This window comes from Cydia strobilella, chromosome 14, assembly GCF_947568885.1.
Source record: "Cydia strobilella chromosome 14, ilCydStro3.1, whole genome shotgun sequence".
NCBI classification, from domain to species: domain Eukaryota; kingdom Metazoa; phylum Arthropoda; class Insecta; order Lepidoptera; family Tortricidae; genus Cydia; species Cydia strobilella.
This window is the reverse complement of record NC_086054.1, coordinates 10,376,551-10,401,494: the sequence shown is the minus strand read 5'-3', so window position 1 is coordinate 10,401,494 and position 24,944 is coordinate 10,376,551. Positions and strand designations below refer to the sequence as shown.

The 24,944-nt window shown below is 37.6% G+C and overlaps 3 protein-coding genes across 3 annotated transcripts; all 3 read right to left on the bottom strand.

Annotated features, from left to right (window-relative positions):
- Positions 1 to 430: 430 nt before the first annotated feature.
- On the bottom strand, positions 431 to 4,563 carry LOC134747471 (chitinase-3-like protein 1). Its single transcript, XM_063682093.1, has 9 exons — positions 4,485 to 4,563; positions 3,671 to 3,856; positions 3,297 to 3,397; positions 2,803 to 2,934; positions 2,495 to 2,622; positions 1,958 to 2,078; positions 1,455 to 1,640; positions 966 to 1,091; positions 431 to 631 (listed from the first exon to the last, which is right to left on the bottom strand). Exons 1-9 carry the CDS (start codon positions 4,561 to 4,563, stop codon positions 431 to 433), a joined length of 1,260 nt encoding a protein of 419 aa, XP_063538163.1.
- A 1,728-nt stretch (positions 4,564 to 6,291) lies between these two features.
- LOC134747182 (acidic mammalian chitinase-like) lies at positions 6,292 to 15,518 on the bottom strand. Its single transcript, XM_063681767.1, has 9 exons — positions 15,406 to 15,518; positions 12,369 to 12,548; positions 11,622 to 11,722; positions 11,373 to 11,504; positions 9,395 to 9,522; positions 8,257 to 8,377; positions 7,652 to 7,837; positions 7,046 to 7,171; positions 6,292 to 6,663 (listed from the first exon to the last, which is right to left on the bottom strand). Exons 1-9 carry the CDS (start codon positions 15,488 to 15,490, stop codon positions 6,457 to 6,459), a joined length of 1,266 nt encoding a protein of 421 aa, XP_063537837.1. The 5' UTR covers positions 15,491 to 15,518; the 3' UTR covers positions 6,292 to 6,456.
- Positions 15,519 to 22,704: 7,186 nt separating this feature from the next.
- On the bottom strand, positions 22,705 to 24,111 carry LOC134747470 (uncharacterized). Its single transcript, XM_063682092.1, has one exon. It carries the CDS (start codon positions 24,109 to 24,111, stop codon positions 22,705 to 22,707), a length of 1,407 nt encoding a protein of 468 aa, XP_063538162.1.
- Positions 24,112 to 24,944: the final 833 nt, after the last annotated feature.

Genomic DNA, 24,944 nt, shown 5'->3' with positions numbered 1-24,944 from the left:
AAGGCACAATACTTACGTGATGTTTTTTACGGTTTATATGCACATATCTACCACGTTAAAATTTTCAGTTATTGGACAATACTTAGGTGCATTTGATATCGTAGTGTAGGCGGCATACACGATCGGAAAATCAAAATTTCAATCTGTCCTAACCTAATCCTGTTTGATTTATAATATTCAATTGAATATGTTTCGCCGAAGGTTAATAAAAGTTTATAAGTATGTACCTACATTATCTGAAGTTGTTAACACATTATATCATTATAAAATAAGGTTAAGATACCTACTCTTGAATCAAATAAATCAACGCACTTTTTATTTAGAATCGAAGACAATAGAATAATTTATTTGCAAGAATATGTGTACAAAGGTGTCCTTATATGCATGCAAATGTTAGGAATTAAAAAACACCTAAAAATTTATTAATAATCTAAAACAAGTTAGTAAGACTATTAAATACAGATACTATTAATAATAACGTTGCAACACTGGCAATAGAAGCCGATGATTTGAATCCCTCGACGCCCGCTGTGATGAGAGGGAATTTGTCCCCACAGAGGCCGTTGAAGTCGTCCAAATCCGCGGCCCAGTACATAATGCCGGCTAGACCCATTTGCTTGGCGAAGCGTGCCTGTAAATGTACAAGAAACATGAGAAATAAATAACAGAATAAGAAGGTTGTTCTCCACAAGAGATCTACGGTGTGTGAAGTCAGAGCTAAACTAAATAGCGTGGTTAGATTTTTTCGTTGTACTTTTACGATCGGTTGAATCGGGACCTGGTATTATAGTTTGCTGAACAAGCTCAAAATTTAAGGACTTCAGACTGCAGAGTTATTAAAAATGTTCCTTTGGACAAACATTAAATTTCATATTAGATTAGATAGACCGTTGAAGGCGATGATACGATGAACATGAATTTCAAATGGTACCTTTAAATGCATACTAAAATTGCCACAATCTTACCTTAGCATAGATAGTGTTAGGATTGTCGTAGCCGACCCACAAGTGATCCTTGTTGGCATACACGTAGTTGCCCTCCACCTCAGTGATGTTCCATGCAGATGGATTGTTCTGCTGGTCTTCGCAGATCTAAAAACAAACGTCTGTGCAATATCCAAACCAATCATTGAGAAAATCAAGCTACGTTGCAAGCAAGTAATATTTGTATTTAGTGACACTTGGAAATATCACTTACAGGTGCCGAATTTTTAATGGTCGATTTTAAGATGGTTTTTGGCGTAGAAAACTCATCATAGAACATTCTAGCCTCTCTCAAAAAAGAGCATAAGCTAAAAAAGCTTCATGTCAATGCAGTAACAGAAACTTACATAGTTATTTATTATATCTTAATAGAACCATATCCATGGTTGCTGTCACAGGGGAGGAGGTGGTATAGTGGCTGATGCCAGGTGATTATCAGAGCTTGAGGGTAAGAAGTACAAGACCACTCACCTCATAGTAAGCCAAAACGCCGTCTTCATCAGTATAAGGGCCACCTTCACCTGGCCCGTCGAAGGGCGCCCCGGTGCCGGTGTTATCCAGGCTGGTCAAGTTGAAGGTCTTCCCGTAGGATGCTAGACCAAACAGCAGCTTGGATGGAGACGCGCCGTTCTCGATCCATACGTGGACAGCGTAGTTCTGTATATATATTATGTATTTAGTTAGCTTCGCAGCAACAAACTGTGCCACCACCACTATAAACCTCATATTTTAAAGAGACATTAAATACTACAGCTTTTGAAATGCGCAGAGCAGTTTGTTTATTTATCACATCGTGACGTCATCTTCAAGATTACGTGACAGCTTAGAGCGACAAACTAAACGAATTAAACTCGATTTTTTATTTAAAATTACTAATAAATAAAAATAAATAAATATTTTTTTGTAATAATTACGTGTCTATCTATAAAATGAAAATAGTTCTAAAAAAAATTGTCAACATTCCTATTGCTTACACCATTCAAATTGACATCAGGGCCATCTGTTTCCTGCGGGAAAAGAGGCGCGTTCGCGCCTGTCTCCGAATCCCAGGTGCCGTGAAGATCGTATGTCATCAGGTTTATGAAGTCCAGGTATCTGTAACACGTATGTCTATTAGCCTGGTCCAAATACTTGCTCAGATATTTTGTTTTGAGGAGTAGAGTCTAATCTTATGAATTAAATTTTGTATTAATATTAAGTATATCGGATTATTCTAATCACTCTTTGGCTCTTTCCCGACTTGCTAATGCAAAATCGTTGTGACATCAGTACGTAGGTATAGAAGCTAATGCAGGTTCGTAGTGCGTTTCCCGGTACCGCCAATCAGCGAAATACCTACTGCATACTTCTCAACTTTTTCCACAGTCCTGACTATGAGGGCCTTTTTTATCTTTTTTTTCTAGCGTGCCGCATATGTTTTTGGGAACTCTATCCGGTCATCACTATCTTTTATATGTGGACTTTTTGGCAAATATGGTTTCTTAAGTAAGATTTTTTGTATCCTCACGTACTCGTTGAGTGCTACGACGTCATAGGAAAGGTCGATGTGTTCCTGGGTGACGGGCACGGCACAAGTCAGTAGATATCCTTTCGGAGTGAAGGCTTCCCTCAACTCCTTTACCAATAAAACGAACTTTTCCTGAAATTAGATAAGAAATATTTTTAGTGGATTTCTAGAATGACAGAGGGCTCAAAATACCCTACATAGGTACCGTTGTTGTTTCTAAATATATATGTGGGCTTATAGGATAATTATTAGTTATGGGTTAGTTAACCAAACCTAAATTATTTTAAGACATCATTCGTAAACACATCTAACCTTGTCAGACTCTAATCCTCCTCGTTGTGAAGGGTATTCCCAGTCCAAATCCAAGCCATCGAAGCCATGGGTGTCGATGTACTCGTACAAGTTTTTGACGAAGTTCGCCCTAAGAGCGTCGTCGTTGACCACCTGACAAGAGAAATAAATGAAATAATACTTCAATGAAGCAGTAAAGATATGTAATAATATTATTTTCGATAATATTCATTAGCATTAATTAATCTATTGCTTATGATTCACGTTTTTAACCGAACCGAAAATTAGGTTCTCGATTCGTCAGGATCTTGGTGATGTGGAACTATCAACACCATAAAATGATGGCGTAAAATGCCAAACTATTTTGTGAAACCTTTTTTGTAAAACAAATATTAACGTAATTAAATTATTGATACATTTTCTTTATATTGCCAATGAGAAAAAAACTAAATAACAGATCATTGATAAAGCTCGATAATTTAGTTAGATAATTATTATTCCATAAATTATATTACCGGCGAAAAGTTATCAGAACCCTCTACCCAACCGCCAACAGCAGCCAAGATTTTCAAATCGGCATTAGACTGTTTCAAGGCTATGAGATCGGCAACGGCATCTGAAAACAAATGTTTGTAAATCGTTATAACAATACGAACAATCTTACCGACAAAATCTAACACCGAAATTCTGTCACTCGAATATGCAGAGCACAAAGTACGGTAACAAAAACTTTGGCGCCAAAGGAACACTTATAAAGTTATAAATGTTATACCGGATTGCGACTGTGTAGCGTTGCAGTCTCGGGAAAATGGCGTTGTGTGAACATAGGGCCTTGCGTTGGCTAATTCGTCGTAAATACCATAGAATACAGATAATTAGTTTAACTTACTAGTTTTTCCTTCAAACGTGGATTCAACAGGGTAAGTCAGGTTCCCCGTAGGCCCGTCAAGCAAAATGAACGAGTAGACGATGTGCGTGCAGAGGTCCGTAGGCAGGTCACTCACGCCGAAGCGGCCGGCTCCGGGCCTGTCGTTGGACCATTCTCCGTAGTAGCAGAATACCACGTCAACTGATTCTGAAAAATTATACCGCTACTACTGTCATTCTTATTTTTATTAGTCCAGTTTCTTTTTTCATTTCTCCCTCAAACGAGAGGAAAGCTACTTCTCAAATCCATCAATAACTCAACGAATCCGGGTGATTTTTTTTTCGCTTCCACCCGATGCTTTAAGCTAAGGTAAAGCTGACTGATTCAAACCCGAATGATGGAGAGCAAATAACCAAATCACTATAGGCGTGCCTATAATGGTGCATCCACACCGCAGTTAACTATCGTGGAGCAATTGTGGAGCAACACTGTGCAACAGTAAGTAACTAGGTAGGTGAGTTATCTAATGTGAACGTACGTTACACAGTGTAACTTTACAATAGTTAACTGCGGTGTGGATGCACCATAACATTTGAAGAGATCCATCTATGTTTCAGGATTTAGATCATCAGATCCTTGTCTTTTTTCTTTTTCTTGAGATAAAGCTTTACTGGAAGGAGAGAAATATTCAGCAGTCAGCTTCTCCTCATAATTTACTAGCCCGATGTTTAGAATTTACATTTACTTAAAGCATCACTAGAAGGAGAAATACTTTCAGCAGTGGGCTACTCCTAATAATTTACTAGGCTGATATTTATAATTCACATTTACTTACCACTTCTGGATGATGCTCCCAAGCTAGGCCAAGCCGAGCCAAACAATAGCAACACACCGAAAAAGAGTAAACACTTCATTGTATGTATTATATAGCTAAATAATACGTAACTAATTTTATTACCTACTGTATTTCTTTTATATATATGTTATCGTTAAGATAATATATTTGATAAAATTCAGGGGTCCAATTCAAAACGAATTACGATTAAGTATTATATATTTTAGTTAATCTACATGTTGGCATTGATGCGGTTTCTACCTACAAGAATTGTTTCCTCTAAAAATTATCAGAGGATAATTATAATAATCGTGCAGATCATAGGTGAAACAAGCAAATGTACCGTTTCATTTGTTCAAATCAAATATTACCAATGTGTGACTTTCTCAGTTTATAGCAAATCAACCTTTTATTATTAGGTATAGTGTCAAACTTTCTTGTAACTACTTAAATTGGTTTAACTACATAAACTCCTGCTGAGCTTGTTACATCAATTATACAAAATATTCGAGAAAGCTGGTCGATTATTACTTAATCGGACGTAAAATCCATCGCGATATAAATTTTTGAATAATTCACTGTTTTAGATATATCAAACCGACTGATAAACAACAGATAACAATCAAATAAAACCGCAAGTCGTGATTCAGATATCGATATGCAAGTTAGGTTTCGCGAAACTGGAACAGCATAAATAACTAGGTACATCCATATACCATTATAAATGCGAAAGTCTGTCTGTCGGTCTATGTGTTACCTCTTCACGCTTAAATCGCTGAACCGATTTAGTTAAAATCCATACTATCCATACTTAATATTATAAATGCGAAAGTTTGTCTCTCTGTCTGTCAATTTGGCATAGAGATAGTTTGAGTCCCGGAGAAGGACACAGGATAGTTTTTATCCCGAAAATCATCCCTTAAGAGGGTCAAAAGCGGGGTGGAATTGAAATAATTAATGAAATGCCTGAGATTTTTGTGTAAACAATTAAGCATATGCTCAAATTGAATGATTGCTATTAGACTTTATCCAGGCGCTATTCTTACTCTAGCTGCGGTTACTCAGTCCACGCAGACAAAGTCGCGGGCAAAAGCTAGTACTATTATAAATGCGAAAGTCTGTCTGTCTGTGTGTTACATCTTCACGCTTAAACCGCTAAACCGATTTAGTTAAAATTTGGTATAGAGATAGTTTGAGTTCCGGAGAAGGACATAGGGTAGTTTTTATCCCAAAACTCATCCTTTAAGGGGTGAAAAGGGGGATGGAAGTTTGTATGGGAAATCGATAAAGAGCAGATTGGATAAAAAATAAGCTACCCAAATTACTAACTCCGCGCAGAGGAAGTAGCGGGCTAAGGCTAGTATTAGATAATCGCAACTAAGTAGGTATTTTTAGTTGACGTGTGAAAACTATGAGGAAGCAAGAAGGCATGTGCTGTGCGAGTGAGGGCGGCGTAGAGGCATGAGCGTCGCCCATACAGCCGCCCCCCTACTCCCCCCTCTTCTAGAGAAAAAAAATTTGCCAAGCATCAAACTTCTTATCAACTTATATCAATTTTCCGCTCCCCCCTAGACCTGCTGGCGACTTCCTTGCGCAAGGTGGGCAAGGAGAGTTCGCTCGAAGAACACCAAACTCAGGGTGTCCACTGAACTGTATAACCACGTTTTGGACGTCTTTCGACCTTGGTAATGCTCATGTTAGTGAAAAAAAAAGGTTAAAAACCCACGTTGACCCAGTATAAGGGATTTTGATACTCAGGTAAAAAAAAACATATATCTGAAATGGCTTACACTAAGCGTTGAGTTTTAATCCATAAGAAATAAACATAAGGGTATATAATGCTATTGACCCTTATTAACCTAACCCAACCCCCAACTACTAAATTGATCAGGGTGTTTTCGTCGATACTAAAACACCCTGTTCAATTTAGTAGTTTTATTCACATTTTACTATTTACATCCTACTACTGATATTACAAAAACCTAAGTTTAATAATACAATTAAACAGAGATACTATTAATAATAACTTGGTGACACTGATAACAGAAGCAGATGATCTGAATCCCTCGATGCCCTGTCTGATGAGCGGGTACTTGTCTCCGCAGAGCCCGTTAAAGTCGTCCAAATCCACGGCCCAGTACATGATGCCGCCAAGACCCATTTCCTTGGCGTATTGTGCCTGTAATTAAAAAAGAAAACTTGAGAAATTTTATCTAAATAAATGAGGTAGTTTTTCACCAAAGATGTGAGAGCCAACTTATCGGCGTGTAAAATTAAAACTACCGAGTACGTTACGAAATTAGTTCCCAATTACTTTTATTATATTTCCGGATTCTGAGAATACAGCATATCGTACAGCTGGCTATATCAGACAGAGAGCGGTCAAGATATTCACCGTTGACCGCTTGATATACGAAAGCGTTCTAATGTCCTTTTTCCATTTTTGGTTTGTGGTTCGTCGTCAGAATTCACTTCAGAACTGAACCCGTTAAACGTGCGTTTCATAAGATAAATATAAGTATGTATAGGTACATAGTAATATAAGTACCTATAAATCTTACCTTAGAATAGATAGTGTTTGGGTTGTCATAGCCGATCCAGAAGAGGTCCTTGTTGGCGTACACGTAGTTTCCCTCCACCTCAGTGATGTTCCATGCAGAAGGATTGTTTTTCTGGTCTTCGCAGAGCTAAAAAAAAATTACATATTTCAACAGGTCCATTAACGAAAACTGGAATATTTTAAATTTAAATTTAAATGGGGAAACAAAGGAGTGGAGGCCCCCTGGCCCCAAATGATTTTTCCGTAGTCTATTGTGGGGGCCCCTCTTTTGTGGAGCGGTTGCCCTCCCTTAAATCCGGCCCTGGCTGTTGATGTTATTAGGAGGCCAAGTGACATTTGTCAATTGTTAACGTCTAGATAACATTCGGATGGTGACTGCAGAAGCATAGGTGACATTTGGACGGCAACTGCAGCAAATGTTCCAACGTACTGCTGCACGGCGTCGACGCGAATGAGTGTCGGATTGAACGTTCTAATCGCGACAGTAATAAGGTAAATAACAAAAGTTACTAATGTCATGAAGTTCTAATCTATCAAGTCTATTAGCGTTAAAGTTTAACTAATGTTATATTGGTTAGATTCAGAACAAAAACACAAGGGCACGTACCTCATTGTAACCAAAAAACCCGTCTTCCACAGTATAAGGCCCGCTCACACCGGGTCCGTCGAAAGGCGCCCCAATCCCGGTGTTGTCCAAACTCGTCAGAGTGAAGGTCCTTCCGTATGCTCCCAGACCTAGGAGCAGCTTGGATGGGGACGCACCGTTGTTAATCCAGACGTGGACAGAGTGGTTCTGTATTAGACATATCAGTAGGTGGTTTACTGCTGAGTATAGCTTGAATTAATTTTAGATAATTTTTTTGGCCTAGCAATTTAAAATTAAGCTAGAGATCATCTAACTAACTTTGCACCGACTTTGACAGAATTTATTTTCACAGAAATTTGATGTTTAGATATGCCTTAGCATTTCCACACTTACATTGCAAAGTCTAACACCATTCTACTGCTACAAACTATAAATGTGTTAACAAATTGAGTGTCGAGAAAACGCTCGGCGAGTTCTCTGTTCGTAGTCACTTTCCTCTACAAAGCGGGAAAACGCTGGGATCGGCTTCGAACGTAGCGCTTCGAAAACGTTGTCAGTGAATAATATGTTAAGTCACGTTAAATAAAAAGTGGTGGCATTTGCTCTAGCAATAGAATTGCTTTTACCACATTCAAGTTGAGATTGGGATCATCAGTTTCCTGGGGGAAAAGTGGCGCGTTCACGCCTGTCCGCTCCTCCCAGGTGCCGTGATAATCATACGTCATCAGGTTTATGAAGTCCAAGTATCTGTAAAACGTACATATAAGTAGGGTTTTAGTCAAATTTAGGTCATACACAGGTTTAGGCTGTACCTACATACATGAAAATAAATTCAATGAAATGAATAAATATTATGACTATTTTTACCCGACATGGGCTCCCTACCTACCTAGCTCGGACCGGACAACCTAGGCTCGCAGTATACTTAAAATTACCCCCGACGTTTCGAAGACGACATTGTCTTCGTAACAACAAATGTGCCATTTTCAACCAAAAGGCTACTTACTGTCGCTTGTCAGTAAGGCGCTATTTCCTTATAGCTACAACTAGAAATCAACCCTATCGACAAGCGACAATGTGGTATCTTTTGGTTGAAAAGTCACAAATAAAAATATTTAGTAAATAATAAACATATTAATATGGCAAAATCCTGCAAGTTTAAATCAGTGTTTTTGAGCTTGACGTTAGATTCACAACTTTGGGGCGAAATCAAATTATTTTATTAAATATTTTTAATTTGTGTTTTTTTAAGTAGTCACACTACTATAAATAAATTATAAACTGAAATAGACATATATTTAATAAAAAGTGACGAAGCCCTCCAGTGGTGAAGGCCGGATTCGAACCCGGCGTCTTTAGCAATCCGGGCTAATACACGTTAAACCTCTAGACCACCCCGCCACACTTTTCCTTATATATATGATATATATTTCAGTTTATGACTTTAGATTATTCAGATAATATTTTTCCTTCAAACAATTTATTTATTGTTTGTCTGTCAAGTCTAACAAGTCCTTGATAATCGTTTGTCGTTGGAGTATATGTAATTTATCTTTGCATCGACTTGCATAGAACAAAGTGAGGAAGACTCATTATAAGCGTCATATTTTCATAGAACTGATATTTTATGACACTTTCTCATTGCAAATATTGCACGATAAGTTAGCTTGGTCAGACTATTTGTCATTTCGATATTTGTATTTGTTAGAAATGGAAAAAAATTAACAGAGGCTAAGTTTTATAAATAAGGGGTTAAATCGGTACTTATTGAGTTCTGGGACGTCATATGACAGGTCAATGTGGTACTGGGTGACGGCGACAGCGGAAGTCAGTAGGTATCCTTTAGGCGTGAACGCTTCCTTCAACTCCTTTACCAACAAAACGAATTTTTCCTGAAACATATACGCTAATTAGCAGTTGTTTATTTTATAGTACTGTTAATATTATTGATTAAAATTCCAAAGTGTAGGTAAATAAAATAAAACGTAGAAAGGTGGGCTTAACCTTTTAAATGCTAAGAACACCTAGAGTCGTCGTTACTAGTCATGCTTACCGCGCCATGGACAACTATAGGTTACAAGGTTATGACATACCCTGTCAAAGTAACCTTCACACTTTCAATCTCAGACTTTCAATTAACATTAGCTCGCTTGTGCACGGAACCACAGAATAAATAATAGTTCTACCGCACAGAGAAGGAAACTTCCTACAAAACCGAAGTTTGACAGCGGACGGACGAATCATGCTGTCCCTTAATTCTAATATATGGCACTCGCTTTCGACTCACAACTCGAAACTGCACAGGACCGGGATCAGTGGCGAACTGTCGTGTTGGAGGCCAAGACACACTTTGGGTCGCTGCGCCAGAGGAGTAAGTAAGTAAGTATCGCTTTCGACTATTTAGGGTTGTCAAAATTCAAGTCATTATCTTATCTTTTTTTTATATACCACGTCGGTGGCAATCAAGCATACGGCCCGCCTGATGGTAAGCAGTTACCGTAGCCTATGGACGCCTGCAACACCGGAGATATTACACGCGCGTTGCCGACCCTTTAAAAACCTGTACACTCCTTTTTTGAAGAACCCCATACTGTAGCCCCTCGGGAAAACCTCAGCAGGGAGCTCATTCCACAGCCGAAGCGTACGCGGGAGGAAATTCCTCTTAAACCGCACAGTACGCGACCATTTAGGTGCTAGGGTGTGAGGATGAACACCCTGCCGATGGCGAGCGGTGCGGTGATAGAATTCTTCAGAGCACAGCCCATTGTACAAGCGGTAGAACACGCATAAGGAGGCGAAGTTTCTCCTTAGACTTAAGGGTGAGCTTGTGAGTTTAGGATCGTCAATGATTCGTACAGCGCGCCTTTGGACTGAGTCGAAGGGTCCAAGCTGGCATCCAGGTGCTCCTGCCCATATTATGGGGTCTGACTTGCGATTTATATAGCAGCAGTCTTTGCCCCGGAGTAAAGTATCGCCGTGCTTTATTGAGCACACCGAGTTTTTTGGATGCCAGATCAGCCTTCCCTTCCAGGTGGCTACGGAATTGGACGTCACTGGAGATGTCGACACCGAGGATCCCAATACTCCCTGACATGGTAAGTGTGGTCGTGCACGCAAAGGGACGTCAAGTTGTATCAACCCTAATAATTTTTCGGAGCAATGCGGAGCTGAACCTGCCGCACGAAGCCGAGAATACCCGAAAGGAGGAGTTTCGCACCCCTGCCGGAGCCTTGGCGTGCCAATGACGTTTTTGTTTAACCTTTTCGACGCCGTGTCAAACACAAAAGCTGTCACTCGGACGCCACGTCCCCGAAGCGTCATAACTGAAATTGAACTTTTGCACATGCACGTAGGTCTATGTTGCTCTGTGGTCTGTGACCGATTAATCCGTCTTTGGCGTTGGACCTGCGGTGCCGATACATCCGTCGTTGGCGTCCAAAAGGTTAAAACGTAAAGCGTTCAAAGGGAAGGTTTGTGTCATAAACTCATAAAGCAGCTAGACATATTTACTTACTTAGGTCTTGTAAAAATACTATGTATGTGTGACCTTGGAAAATGTTATTCAAATTAACTCAACATTATTAACATTTTAGTCCATTCGTGTAAAATTTTGGAGTAGTGGGCAATAGTAGTGGCCGGACGCTTTAAATTTAGCCAAAACTAACCTAAAACACGTGAGTGACCCGTTATTAATATATTTAATATGTCTATGTCTCACGGAAGTTTTGTTATTAAAACTAACCTTGTCAGAGTCGAGGCCTTCTCTTTGCGAAGGGTACTCCCAGTCCAAATCCAAACCATCGAAGCCATTGCTATCGATGTAGTCGTATAAGTTTCTGATGAAGGTTGCCCTCAGAATATCATCGTTGACCACCTGATCAGTGGAATAATAATCTAGTGAAGCTGATATTATATCGAATGACATGTTAATAAATACATGCAGAATCGTCATATTAGAACTGAATTCTTGGATATTTCATAATGTTCTTACCGGTGAAAAGTTATCCGAACCTTCTACCCAACCACCAACAGCAGCCAAGATTTTCAAATTGGCATTGGACTGTTTCAAGGCTATAAGATCCGCTACGGAATCTGAAAACAGATGTACAAACAATTAATGTCGCTACTCACCGAAATGACGAAAACTTTCAGCTGCATACCGACAATGTTATAATGATTGCAAATGCATGGCTTTCATTACATCGAATAGGTAATACATCAAAAAAGTCGCAGGAAATCGATTTTTTAAAGTGAAAACTTCTTTAGGCGCGTTGGGCATTTTATCATATGGGAAAAGTCCATAGAAATCGCGACACTGTAACGGGAACCGACACCGAATTCACGAAGACTATTTGCTTAAATTAGAGCTTATTAACCTTAATACACACACTTAAGACACTACAAACGACAGGGTCGAGTGGAGGAAACGAGGGGAGGCCTTTGCCCAGCAGTGGGACACTAAATTAGGCTAGTAAAAAAAAAAAAAAAATTAACCTTAAATATGGGAAGGCTACTGTCAAATACAAATAAATACTGTCAAAATATGGTACGTACGTATGTATGTACGTTCTAGTTATCGTTATCGCAATCAAATGCGATGTCTTTTTAGCATGTAGGTATCGTTATTGTTTTATGTGTGCTGTCCGTTGACAGGCATCTATACAATTTGAGGATATTACAATTTTAAGGATTCAGGATGAATGAGAGTAGATTTTAAAAACGCAGAAATGTAACTTACTAGTTTTCCCTTCATGCGTTGATTCGAGAGGGTAAGTCAGATTCCCCGTAGGACCGTCTAGCGTCAGGAAAGAGTAGACGATGTGTGTGCAGAGATCCGTGGGCAAGTCGCTGATACCGAAGCGGCCGGCTCCGGGTCTCGTATTGGCCCATTCACCGTAGTAACAGAATATCACACCGTCTGATTGAAAAAAAAACAGGCCAAGTGCGAGTTCGTTTTACTGGCGCACCGAGGGTTCCGTACAAACTTTAACTTTTCTCATGTAACTATAATCACGAAAGACTTTTGACCAGAAGTACAATTGTAATGGGTAATAATTGTTTACAGCGCCATCTATCGGTAAATTACATACATACATACATACATATAATCACGCCTATTTCCCGGAGGGGTAGGCAGAGACCACGGATTTCCACTTGCTACGATCCTGACATACCTCTTTCGCTTCCTTCACTTTCATAACATTCCTCATACACGCTCGCCGGTTTAGGGTGCTCTTGACCTGGCCTTTCTTCAGGATTTCCCCGATCTGATCAGAGAAAGTCCAATCGGTAAATTGGTTAACTAATTTGCGCGACCTGAATGTATGTTGGTTTTTCAGGGATAATAATTATTTATCATGTGAACCGGTTTCAACAATTTTTGATTTATTTGAAAGAAGGTGTTTATAGTGTAATCTCACAGAAATTTCAATTATAATAAATACCCGCAAAGGACCTTAAATTGCAAATTAAATTAGTAAATGTTTTTTTTTAAATAGGGATGATAAAAATAAAATGATGACACATGTTGAATTTTATAACAAAATCTAGTAACATAGATAGAAAATGAGCAATTTATCACAATATTGTAGATATTAAAATGATATATGGAAATAATACAAAAATACAGGACTTGAAAGTTTCAAAATATAAGTAATTTTTTAACGTCCAAAAAGGAAAAAAAAAACGGGTACCATTCGATTCCTTACATTTTATCCAAAAAATGATTGTACGGCAACTAAATACATAAACGCAATATTTCACCGACAATTTTCTTATTTTGTCCATACATTCAAAATGAGTGACCTTGACGTCACGTTCATTTTCATTTATTTTTCAATATTGACATCATTTACATTGTTTTCTCGTGTTCTTGTATTGACATTGTTCTATATTTTTATTTTTTACTATTGTGACATTTTAGCGTTTTTAATTTATTTCTATTTGCACAGTTTTGTTAATATTAATTGTAACTTCATTTATACTTATGTTCAATTCTAATTCTTATTATTATTATTAAAAAAAACGATCATTATACGACAAGTAAGTACAAGCTGAAATGTACGTATATTTTACCTGTGTGAAAATTGTATAAATGTGATAAATAAACTAAACTAAACTTCACTTATCGTTTTATTAGGAGCGTTTCGCGAGTGAAGGAATAGTGTCGGATTTTGACTATCATTTCTGACTTTTGTATTGCTTTAATGCAATGGGCCCCATATAGACATTTGATCCTTAAAATAAACCTGATCGATTGATATTTATCATTTACCATTAATGAAAATTTGTCATCTAGCCTGTTAAAAAAAAGTTTTTTTGGTAGAAGTGTGATTATATTTTTCCTGTAATATTTATGATAATGCTATTATTATGTCAAATTTGTCGTTGGTAAACTTCGGAGATAAGGGGGGGAGATAATTTTTTTTTCATATTTTCCTTCATGACTCCGTTTTTTTTTCACTACGAAAAAAAGTAAAAAAAAAATGCTTTGTAATGTTCAATTTGAGCTCCTAAATGATTGTACATAACTATTCCCAATTTCAAATCGATAGTTCTCGAGATATTTAGCAATGTGACAGACAGACGGACGGACGGACGGACGGACGGAGTCGCACCATAAAGGTTCTTTTTGTACCTTTTTGGTACGGAACCGTTAAAAATGACAAAGTTTAAACAAACTTTGTAAAAATTATCTACAGTGATTTTTATTTTCTGTCAGTCAGGTTTCTTTTTCACTTTCCCATTTCTCTCAACTCCCTACTTTCTCCTTTTCCCCCTTTATAATAAGCATAAATTATGTGTAGGTATATAGATAGGTTGGTAGGTAGTCCACGTTATCACTTATATAAATCAATGCCTAATCTAGTGCACAAATCCATCAATTACCTAATGAATGATTTTGATTAGATTAAGATTTGTTGTTTTAAAATTTATTGCACACAGCGATTGATATTGCACAATAAAAACAAGTACATACAAATGACGGACTTAATACCTTAAGGCATTCTCTATCAGTCAACCATACAGGGCTAAACAGAAATTCTCGAAGGTGGGTGTATTTGCATCATAATGAAAAAAACAAAACCTCCCTGGCAATGGGAATGCACTAATTTTTTAGCCACCCTGTATAACTCCGTATAAGATGAATAAAGTCTAAGGAAAAAACGTGCCTCGGAAATCAAGAAAATTTGATTCTAGCACAGATGGCGCTACCACCGGTACCAACCTTTGGCCTATTTCCGTTTAGATGGCGTTGACGGTTACGTTTGATATTTAACAATTTTAACACATACAACAAAAATTAATCAGTGAAAGAACATGGGTTAAAATCATATAAAAATACTAAATACAAATAAAAAAATCATATGTCGATCTGTCGATAATGGCAGTTTTACTGTGACTACAAAGTTTACTATGCCAGTACCTATCGTATATATTCTCTTTGATACAAATGTACTTTGCTGGGAACTTTGATTTAGGTTTCTACGTGGAACCTTGTCTATGAAACTAACCTTTGTACCTACCTACTATTTTTTCATTTTAGCTTTAGACGTGCAAAATGCTTTATTTAAGCTTTAGATCTTTATTTATCTGTGTACGGGATCTTATCGGCCTTATCTTATCGAGGTTATATCGGCGTGGTGCAGGAGTGTGAGCTTGTGAGTCTTCTTTATATACTAGACTCTGACTTAGATATATCTATTAAGTACCTATTTAAAAATGTTTATTAAGGTACAAGGAAATTAGAAATGAATGGCATGAAATTTACATACCATTTTCTGAGGATGTTCCCAAGCCAGGCCAAGCCAAGCTGCCGCCAAAATACAGCAGCGCACTGCAAAAGAGTAAACGAGTCATTGCAAGCAATTGCTAACACGTAACTAATCTTATTGCTAATTTGCCGATGTAAATATTATCTTTGAGATAACATAAGGGGGTTCTAATCAAACCTTTTAATAATACTTCATCGCACTGCGCAATTGCACAATGATTAATAACATCAATTATTCCAAATGCGTCAAATCAATCAGTTGCAAGTCATCCAAATTCATTACGTTGAGGCAGGCATTTTAATATAAAATGGACCTACAAGAAAGTAATTTCATGTAAGGTATTTCCATGATTCATTAGGTCATAAAGCCACCAGTATGCGCATGACTACCATGCATGCAGTTAGCATTTTGTAGACTGTATTTTTTTTGAGATACTACGTACTGAAATGCTTATTTTGCCCTTAATGGAATAGCTATATCTTTTATTTAGTTCCTTCGAGTAAGCTATCAGGCTGTTAGGATAATTACCCATAGGAAAATACACTGCCATTCATAACTGTAACTGATATGGTACCTATATAGATATAAAAAAAACCTTGTTCAGCTCTTAACATAAAACAGTAAATTAAATATAAGATAATAGAGCATTAGGTATAATAGATCGACAGATAGATCAAGCCGACTGATATCCAATGATAATAATCAAGTGAAATTGATATAGGTATCGATTAGACATCTACGCAAGTGCAACACGAAGAACCGAATATGAGTAGATAGATATGCATGTACCTACCTGCTTGATAATCATAAATAATTACTTGTAGTCCACATTCGATTGTTAGAGGAATCCAATAATCACTTTAGGGCTTTTATAAGCGTGATTAGTAGTCACCCACTCCACCATTTTGGTGCTCGAAAAAGCTCGAAAGAGGGCTAACAGTTTCAAGGTGAAACCTTGTAGTTTTATTCGAGTTGAACAATACAATTTTCATAATTTATTTTTTATTTTAGTAGCCTACTTTGGTGTCCCACTGCTGGGCAAAGGCCTCCCCTCGTTTTCTCCACTCATAATACCTAATACCTATGAATTTCATAATACCTATGAATATACGTATTTTAATATATTTTTTAGACCACGTTAAAAGTATACATAAAACAACTACTTAACAGGGTAAAATTAAAAACTGTAATAGATGTCATATATTAAAGAAAAAGTGAAAAAGTGGTCAAAGACGCCTAGTCTTACTAAGATGGCCTATAGTCGAGAAATTCAGACGGGCACCGCCGTGGCGGGGTGGCCTAGGGGTTCATGGCGTTAGCCGCGATAGCTAAAGACGCCGGTTCGAATCCGGCCTTCACCACTGGAGGGCTTCGTCACTTTTTCTTTAATATATGACATCTATTACAGTTTTTATTTTATATATAGTAGTGTGATTACTTTAAAAACACAAATCAAAATATTTAATAAAATAGTTTGATTTGTTCTCAAACTTGTTCAGGGTAAAATTAATTTAAGGCGCTCCGTGAAATATCGAAGATGAATAGCAAAAGACGGAAAAGTGCGAAGCGGGCTCACGTTGCGGGGGCTTTTCGTACCATCCCACTTTTTTATAACGTTTCTCTAGTTTTTCTTTGGACAGACCGGTTAATCGTGAATTCGTTATTTATGCTGTATGTTTCTAGTTATAACCAGACTGTTTGAGCGTGAGCTTGGTTTTATTATTCGTTTACCTACGGAACCCTACACAAATGAGATGACAGGGTTTTTGGAATTCCGTGCCTTAAAAGGAAAAAGGAACCCTGTTTTTTTTTGTACAAATTCTTAAAGATTTATTTATGCGAGATAAATAAGAAGGCAGCAACAGAAATTAGGTTGCGTAAAACCTATTCCCATGTTCTTTGACACCTGTATCTACCGTCAATAATTTTAGAAATTTGAACAAATTCCACCACTACAATAGGGTATTTGACTACTAGTCAAATCAGTTTCTTTTTTCGAACTGTCAAAACGATTTTGCTACTATGGAATTTATATGAAACACTATGGTTTGGCGGAGGGTACTCTCGAACACGTATTTTGGAATTGTAATCGTCTCGTCACCCCCTTGTATGACATCCTCCCCCCTAAAATTCCCCGTCCTGTTAACATTAATTTCCTCCTTACATTAGTTACCTCCCCTTTTGTGAACGTTTTAGCTAAACACATTAAAAACAATAACCTGTATTTGTAATAGTTAGTTTTAATAATATATGTTTGTTTTGTCCTGGTAGATCTACATTTGATTCTCATCTGAGTGAACTGCGTCGTGGATATTCACCGGCCAATTGTCTTCATAAAGCACGTGCCTTCCTAAACCTTGACGTTGGCGGAATCATCGACAATATTGATGGAGCCATAATAACCAAAGATTGATTGATATGAAACACTATCATGTGACGTCACAATCAAATTACCTACTCTTTATAGTTTTATACGGGTCTTAAAATAGAAATTGTATCTAAAAATAACTGCTATCTACGTTTCTCTATAATCTTCTGGTGCTTTATTTCATGCATGGTGTAAAATAATAATATTTTAAATACAGTCAAATACCCTGTTATGATGATGAAAATACAATCAGGCCAAATCGAACAATAAGATACGTCATTTACTAGTTCTAGAAACGATATGGATTAGATATATTATGTCAGTGTCAAAAATGACGTTTCTTCAAACGGTAAATTATCATAATTTAAAATGAAGAGGTCAATAAATATATAGTGGTTCGTTTGTAATTATTTGCGTCTTAATGCTTCATTATCAATCAAGACGTCAGTTGTTTAAACGCGAAATACAACTTCACTTGCAAATTAATTATCGCAAGATACACAGCGAAACCGCGTATCATAGACATATATATTAACTTCGTAAAGACCGGCCTTACGAGCACTACAAATGGGGCCAATACATTGGAGTCAAAATCGCATTTAGTTACAACAGCGCGCTCAGTCGTGTGGCGTATTGCGCAGTGAGAGAGAGAGAGAGAGAGAGAGAGAGAGAGAAAATTTATTTAACATCACAAAACATGAAACATAAAATATGTAGGTTAATAGTTTACTAATGTACCTAACTAGATACATTACTTCTTAACTAAATTAATTGACATTGGCATTAAAGACAGCGTGATGTTAAAAAGGAGTCTCGACTCAGCATAATGTTGCAGTAAATTTACTGCAACGCTGGTTTTCAGTCGGATCCTATAAACAAAAAGAAACACTAAGTACCTATTACATAATAAAAGGAATAAAGACAAAAAAAGTTTTAAGTGATAAAAGAAAAAAAAAGAAACCTTAAGTATTAAGAACATTAAATGAGAAAAAGAAAGATAAAGAATAGGTATATGGAAGGTGTATGAAATGAAAGTGTGCATTGTGTTGTTGAGTGTGTAGTATTATTATAAGTACTTATAAAATTATAACGGATTTTTTGTGTTTTTGTTGGTTAAGATATATATTTATACGTAGGTAAGACTGATACTGAAGTGTAAAGTGTGAATGTGCGTATTTGTAAATAATATTATATTTAATATCATTATTGTATGTATTATATGGCTGGGCTATAATCAAAGATAAGAGGGTATTGCTCTACCGCCAAGAGATAGTTCATTTTGAATCTGAAGAAGGTGTCGCTTAAGCTGTGTTTTAAAACTTTTAAGAGAATTTAATATCTTTAATGGCGGAGGTATATTATTCCAGCACTTAGTTGCTGTGTATTTAAAACTACCTCGAAATGCGGATGTGCAGTAATGAAAAGTTACTAATTTGTTGTTGACCGATCTAAGACCATATTTCATAGAAGTGTTTGAACGCCAGGTGAACTTTTGGAAGAGGTACTCGGGTTTTGAAAACTTTAATACTCCAAACAACAAGGAAGATAGATGAAGTTCTCTTCTGTAAGTCATTTTAAGAATGCCTGATGAATTTAAGTAAGGTGTCACGTGCGTTCGTGGAGGGATTCTAAAACAGTAACGTGCACATGCATTCTGGACTCTTTGTATAATGCGTTCAGTTCTAGCTAACAACCGTGGTCCATAAACCACGTCCGCGTAATCAAACTTTGAGAGTATTAGCGTATCACAAAGGTTGACTCGAAGGTCTACGCTAAGAAAATCACGGATTCTATAGAGGACCTTAAGTCTATAAAATGAGTTTCGGGCAATATCTGCTATGTGACTTTCAAAACGAAGACATTCATCCATTATAACACCTAGATTACGCGATTCAGAAACACGATCTATTTCTTCGCCTGAAATGGAAATGATAGGTTTATGGTTATCTATTTGTATTATTTGATGCTTGGAGCCAAAAATCATAACTTTTGATTTATTAGGATTAAGTACTAAAGAGTTCGATGATGACCAAGTTGTTATGTTATCTAAGTCTTCATTTATTTTGGCAACTGCTACAGCCACATTAGCAGGATCACATGGGATGTAGATTTGGATATCGTCTGCGTATATGTGGAAGTTACTATGTTTTATTACATCACGGACATCAGCTGTATATAGGATAAATAAAAGCGGGCCTAAGATCGACCCCTGTGGCACTCCTCTAGATAAAATAGATGGTTTGGATTTCAAAAACATACCGTTATTATCTGTAAGTTTGATAACTTGCGTTCGACGATTAAGATAACTCGAAAACCATTTAATTGAGTCTGGTTCAACGCCATAGTATTTCATTTTGGATAACAATAATTTTGTATTAATAGCATCAAAGGCACGTGAGAAATCAAGAAGTGTCATTATAGTTCCCCTGCCCATATCCTGTGCAGATAGTATATTGTCTACTACATCAAGAAGTGCAGTTGCCGTACTACGCGATTTACGAAACCCAGATTGTTGAATAGGAAGAATTTGATTTCTTTCAAGAAAAGCATATAACTGTGTGTATACAATGCGTTCCAATATTTTAGATATACAAGGAAGAATGCTTATTGGTCGCAAATCTTTAAAACTAGTGATATTATTTTTTTTAGGAAGAGGCGTTACCAAAGCCACTTTCCAGGCATCGGGGAAGACTGATGATGTTATGGATTTATTTATTATTACAGTTATTGTACTAAGTGAACGAGGAAGAGTTAGAAGTAGCATATCTAAGTTAATACCGTCATCACCCAGAGCAGAGGATTTAAGTGATCTGATTATTTTAAACACAGAGATCTCATCTACTGGCTCTAACCTAAATGATGAAGTATGATAGTGGTTGGATTCAAAGTAAGCCTGATATGGTTGTGGAGCTACAGGACTGCCTGGAACTTGGAGGAAATGTGAATTAATAAGATCTGGGTCACGTAAATGAGTAGGAATTTCATGGTTCTGAGAGTTATGAGTTATTTTCACGGTACGTTTAAGATTGTTCCATAGAGACCGAGAGTTACTAGCATTATGGTTAATATTTTGGTTGAAATAAGCCCGTGTTTCATTAAATAGAGCTTTGTTGACGCAGCTTTTTAAATCAGTGTAGTATTTTTTATGTTCATCTAATCCAGATGCCCTAAACCTATTATGAGCCTGATCACGCAGGCGCATCATTTCCCTAATCGTATATGTTATCCAAGGATAGCTTCTTTCTCTGATAATAACCAGTTTTTGAGGTGCATATAAGTCGAACAGAGATAAAACTATGCTATTAAAAGAATTGACCATATCATTTACGGTTGATAGTGAAATGATATTGTCCCATTGAATATATTCAAGAGATTTGTTAAATATTAGTAAATCAATATCTTTTAGTGGTCTTAGAATAACTTGCTGAGGCAAAGGTTTAATTTTCTTTATATTTAGTTCACAAGTTAGGAATGCATGGTGACTAAGAGTAGGTATATAGTCTACTTGAGTGTTTAAAACGGCAATGTTGCTACAAATCAAATCTATCAATGTACTGCTATGACTTGTAAAGTGAGTTGGCTCATTAACATATTGTGTAAAATTTAAATAGTTTAAAAATTGAGTGAGTTTAGTACAATTTCGGTCTTTATTTAACAAATTAACATTAAAATCTCCCATTAACGTAATATAGTCATAACTAGAGAATGAGGAAATAGTTTCAGTTAGTGAATCTATAAAAGTATCAATGTCTAACCATGGTGGCCGGTAAGCTGTTCCTAGAAGTAAAACTACACCTTTAATAGATAACTTAAGCCACATTTGTTCAACTACGGAGTCAGAGGGATGAGCACAGCGCCGCGCAGTAATGCCTTTCCTGATGTAAAAGCCGACGCCGCCACCGCGTTCGCGCACCGAGCGAGGCCGTGGGACGTGGCGCAGGCTATAGTTCGGCAAGACAGGTGCCCGCCCCTCTTCCCCTTCCCGAAGCCAGGATTCATTTATAGCCATTATGTCTATATTACGCTCTTGAACTGCAACTATAAATTCGTTATGATTAGTCCCTAGAGAGCCTGCATTGAGAAGTCCTAATTTTAAATTTATTTTTTTGGTCATTTATAAATAGAACTAGGTTCGTATAGGACTAGGTTAAAAACATTTAGCGTGATAAGTATAAAAAATGCGTGTGTTATGTATGACATCGAGTAAAAAATAGCAACAAACATACAACTAGTTAAAAAATAAAGGCTTAGTGTAACAAAAAGTTTCCACAGAAACAGACTACTATGATAAAGTATTGCACGAGACAGATATTTTTGAGATCCATAAGAAAGAAACCTAGTATTTATATAAAAATCTAAATTATAATTAATAATATGTAAAAAAGTGGCGTACATTAGGGTTAAACATATTATCAAACCGCAATCAATTAGGCAGCCCTTGAAACGGCGCGTGTTGACTTTTTTTTTTTTTTTTTTTTTTTTACAGTGCTCCTCCAACATGATCGGAGACTTTGCCTAGCTAGTTTTTCATTCATACCAGTTCTCGCTTGTATACCTCTCGTACTAGCATACTTCATACTTGATCTTTCTTTCATTCATCTCTTTCGTTCCTTATGTGGGTAGTCCCACCTATCAGCTTATTACTTATTACTTACTATTCTGGAAAAATAAGGAAACAGGGTTTGAACTTTATTCATGAGTGCTCACTGCATGGGTAGCGCTTTTTATACAATTTCTTATTACATGCTTATATTTAATATTATTATCTATGTTACATTTTTCATATATTCGCTATTGTATTATTATCTTAAATCTAATATACATATTGTGCGTTTCTTATGACACGAGTTTGGCTCTCTCTTTTGATTATTCCTACTGGGTTTTTTATGTTTTTCTTAAATATATTTACTATATTTTAAAAACATATATTTCTATCTAGTTTTATTTCTTTTTACGACTCTTCTCACAATTTTTAAGCAGAACTCTATAAATTGGTCCATTTCCGCACTAGCCATTATGTTGTGTAGTTTGTCGGCAGTTATACTAATTTTAATTTTTTGCTCCATATCAAAGCGCTCACTATCATGAACTGGACACTCAAATATTATATGTGGCACCGTTTCTTGCGTATTGTTGTCACAGACGCACGATGGACTCTCCTTGCACTTGAAGCGGTTTAAATACTCAGAGAATCCACCGTGTCCCGTCATCAACTGCGTCTTTAGGTTGTTTGGCTCTGATTTCCTTGTCACCCTATAAGCCGCCACTGCATCTGGGAAGAATAACTTCGTGATGGAAGCCGTTTCGCCAGACTTATACCTCCGATTCCATTCGTCAAGCGTCGACATGCGAATGCTACGCTTGACGAATGAAACCGGGCATTGGTCATAGTCCGGCTTTCGTTTGGAGCCTACTGCTGCTCCTTTCGCCAACTCGTCTGCCCGCTCGTTGCCTTCTAACCCTGCGTGAGCTTTAATCCAGTGTAGGGTGACTACCTTACCCTGGAGAGACATAGCTTTTAAATTCTCTCTGGCCTCTACAGCGAGGGGGTGAAGGCAACTGTGGTTTTGTATTGTTTGAAGGGCTGCCATAGAGTCGCTGTAGACTCCATACGATTTCTCGGCATACTTCTTTGCTTCCCTAGTGGCCCTGCACAGGGCAAGGAGCTCCGCCTGGTAAACCGTACAGTATCTCGATAGAGCAAGCTTGTGGGCTTTGGTTTTGGTTTCTCCCTTCCAAATAGAAAGTGAGGCTCCAACCCCGCCCTCAAGCCTGCTGCCATCGGTAAATATTCGCACATCGAACTCACTGTTCGAGTTCACATCGTCTTGGTTCACCAGGCGAACCACCCTCAATTCTTCGCGATCCGCAGGATGAGGCATTTCAGTTGCGGATGCCATTTGTTCCACCTCTCTATCTCCAGGCCACAGGGCAGGCAGAGACTCTCCCTTCTTGGCTTCGTACAACGAAGCCGCCTCTCGGACTCGGAGGTCAAGAGGGAGCATCCCCGCCAGAACCAGCGCCGAGTTGAGGGACACGGTGCGGTATGCCTTGCATATCTTCTGCGCCATTCCGCGTTGCACCACTGCCAACTGCTTTTGGACACCCAATTTGTTTGCAGCATGCGCCCAAACACTAGCGGCATACAGTATGATGGGCTCTACGGTTGCCACATATATTATTTTTACGACTTCAGGATGGAGCCCCCAGTCTGTCTTGGCAGCCCTAGATAGCTGTTTATAGACTGCTATCGCTTTCCTGCAGACATTCGAAACATGGCTGTTAAAAGTCAGCTTGTCGTCGATGGTTACACCAAGTAATTTCATCTCTTTTACCATGGCGATGCTGGTTCCGCCCATACTCAGTCGAGGGGTGTCATACTTGAGCCTCCGTGTAATTGCCAATGGTAAAATGCAAATCGACCGGCTACTACTAAACGTCATCGACCATTAACCATTTGTATACGAACCGATCGAAGGTATTTTTATTTTATGTTGTATAATCACTCGTAACACAATTTACTATAAAAATTTAGCGCAGTTTCTATTAATTATTATGTTTTTATAAATTATTTATTTTATATTATACGCTTTGGCAGTTGTCGTGTTGACATTTGTTGTTTTTGATGTCAAATTCAGTGTACGGTCGGAATTGCATGCATACGCTTATACCTACTTTGTTTACACCAATGGTGACGCCTTTTCACTGCGCAATTCGCCACACGACTGAGCGCGCTGGTGTAACTAAATGCTATTTTGATTCCAATGTATCGGCCCCATTCGTGGTGCTCAATAAGGCCGGTCTTTTCGAAGTAATATATATGTCTATGCCGCGTATATTATATTGATTCCGCCCCGCTAACCTTTATTATATTGATTCCGCATATAATATTATCGCTCCCTCCGCATACCGCAAGAAATTGAACATCCGGTTAGAAGATTAAAATTTTGGAAAATATAGACGAGGACTACGGACTAACGGGGTAAGTCACCTGGGAGTACAAATTTCTATTTAGATTAAACTTGAAACACCGCAGTATCGACTCCAGCTGCTCCTGTTATTATTGTTCGTTCCTAAAAATTCTAAGTCTTTACGACAATCTTCATCATGGATTACAACACTATAATATAAAAGTTTTTTTCAACTGAACCCCAAGTGCTATCTCAAAGTT

Bases quoted from the DNA above. Each gene is read 5' to 3' on its own strand.
- LOC134747471 (XM_063682093.1), bottom strand. From the start codon at position 4,563: ATGAAGTGTTTACTCTTTTTCGGTGTGTTGCTATTGTTTGGCTCGGCT. The intron at 3,398-3,670 runs GTAAGTTAAACT...ATTTGTTTTCAG, and splicing joins CACGTTTGAAGGAAAAACTA to ATGCCGTTGCCGATCTCATA. The intron at 2,079-2,494 runs GTACGTGAGGAT...TACGTGTTACAG, and splicing joins GACGTCGTAGCACTCAACGA to ATACCTGGACTTCATAAACC.
- LOC134747182 (XM_063681767.1), bottom strand. From the start codon at position 15,490: ATGACTCGTTTACTCTTTTGCAGTGCGCTGCTGTATTTTGGCGGCAGC. The intron at 11,723-12,368 runs GTAAGTTACATT...ATCTGTTTTCAG, and splicing joins AACGCATGAAGGGAAAACTA to ATTCCGTAGCGGATCTTATA. The intron at 9,523-11,372 runs GTTAGTTTTAAT...TATATGTTTCAG, and splicing joins AAGGCCTCGACTCTGACAAG to GAAAAATTCGTTTTGTTGGT.
- LOC134747470 (XM_063682092.1), bottom strand. From the start codon at position 24,111: ATGGTAAAAGAGATGAAATTACTTGGTGTAACCATCGACGACAAGCTG.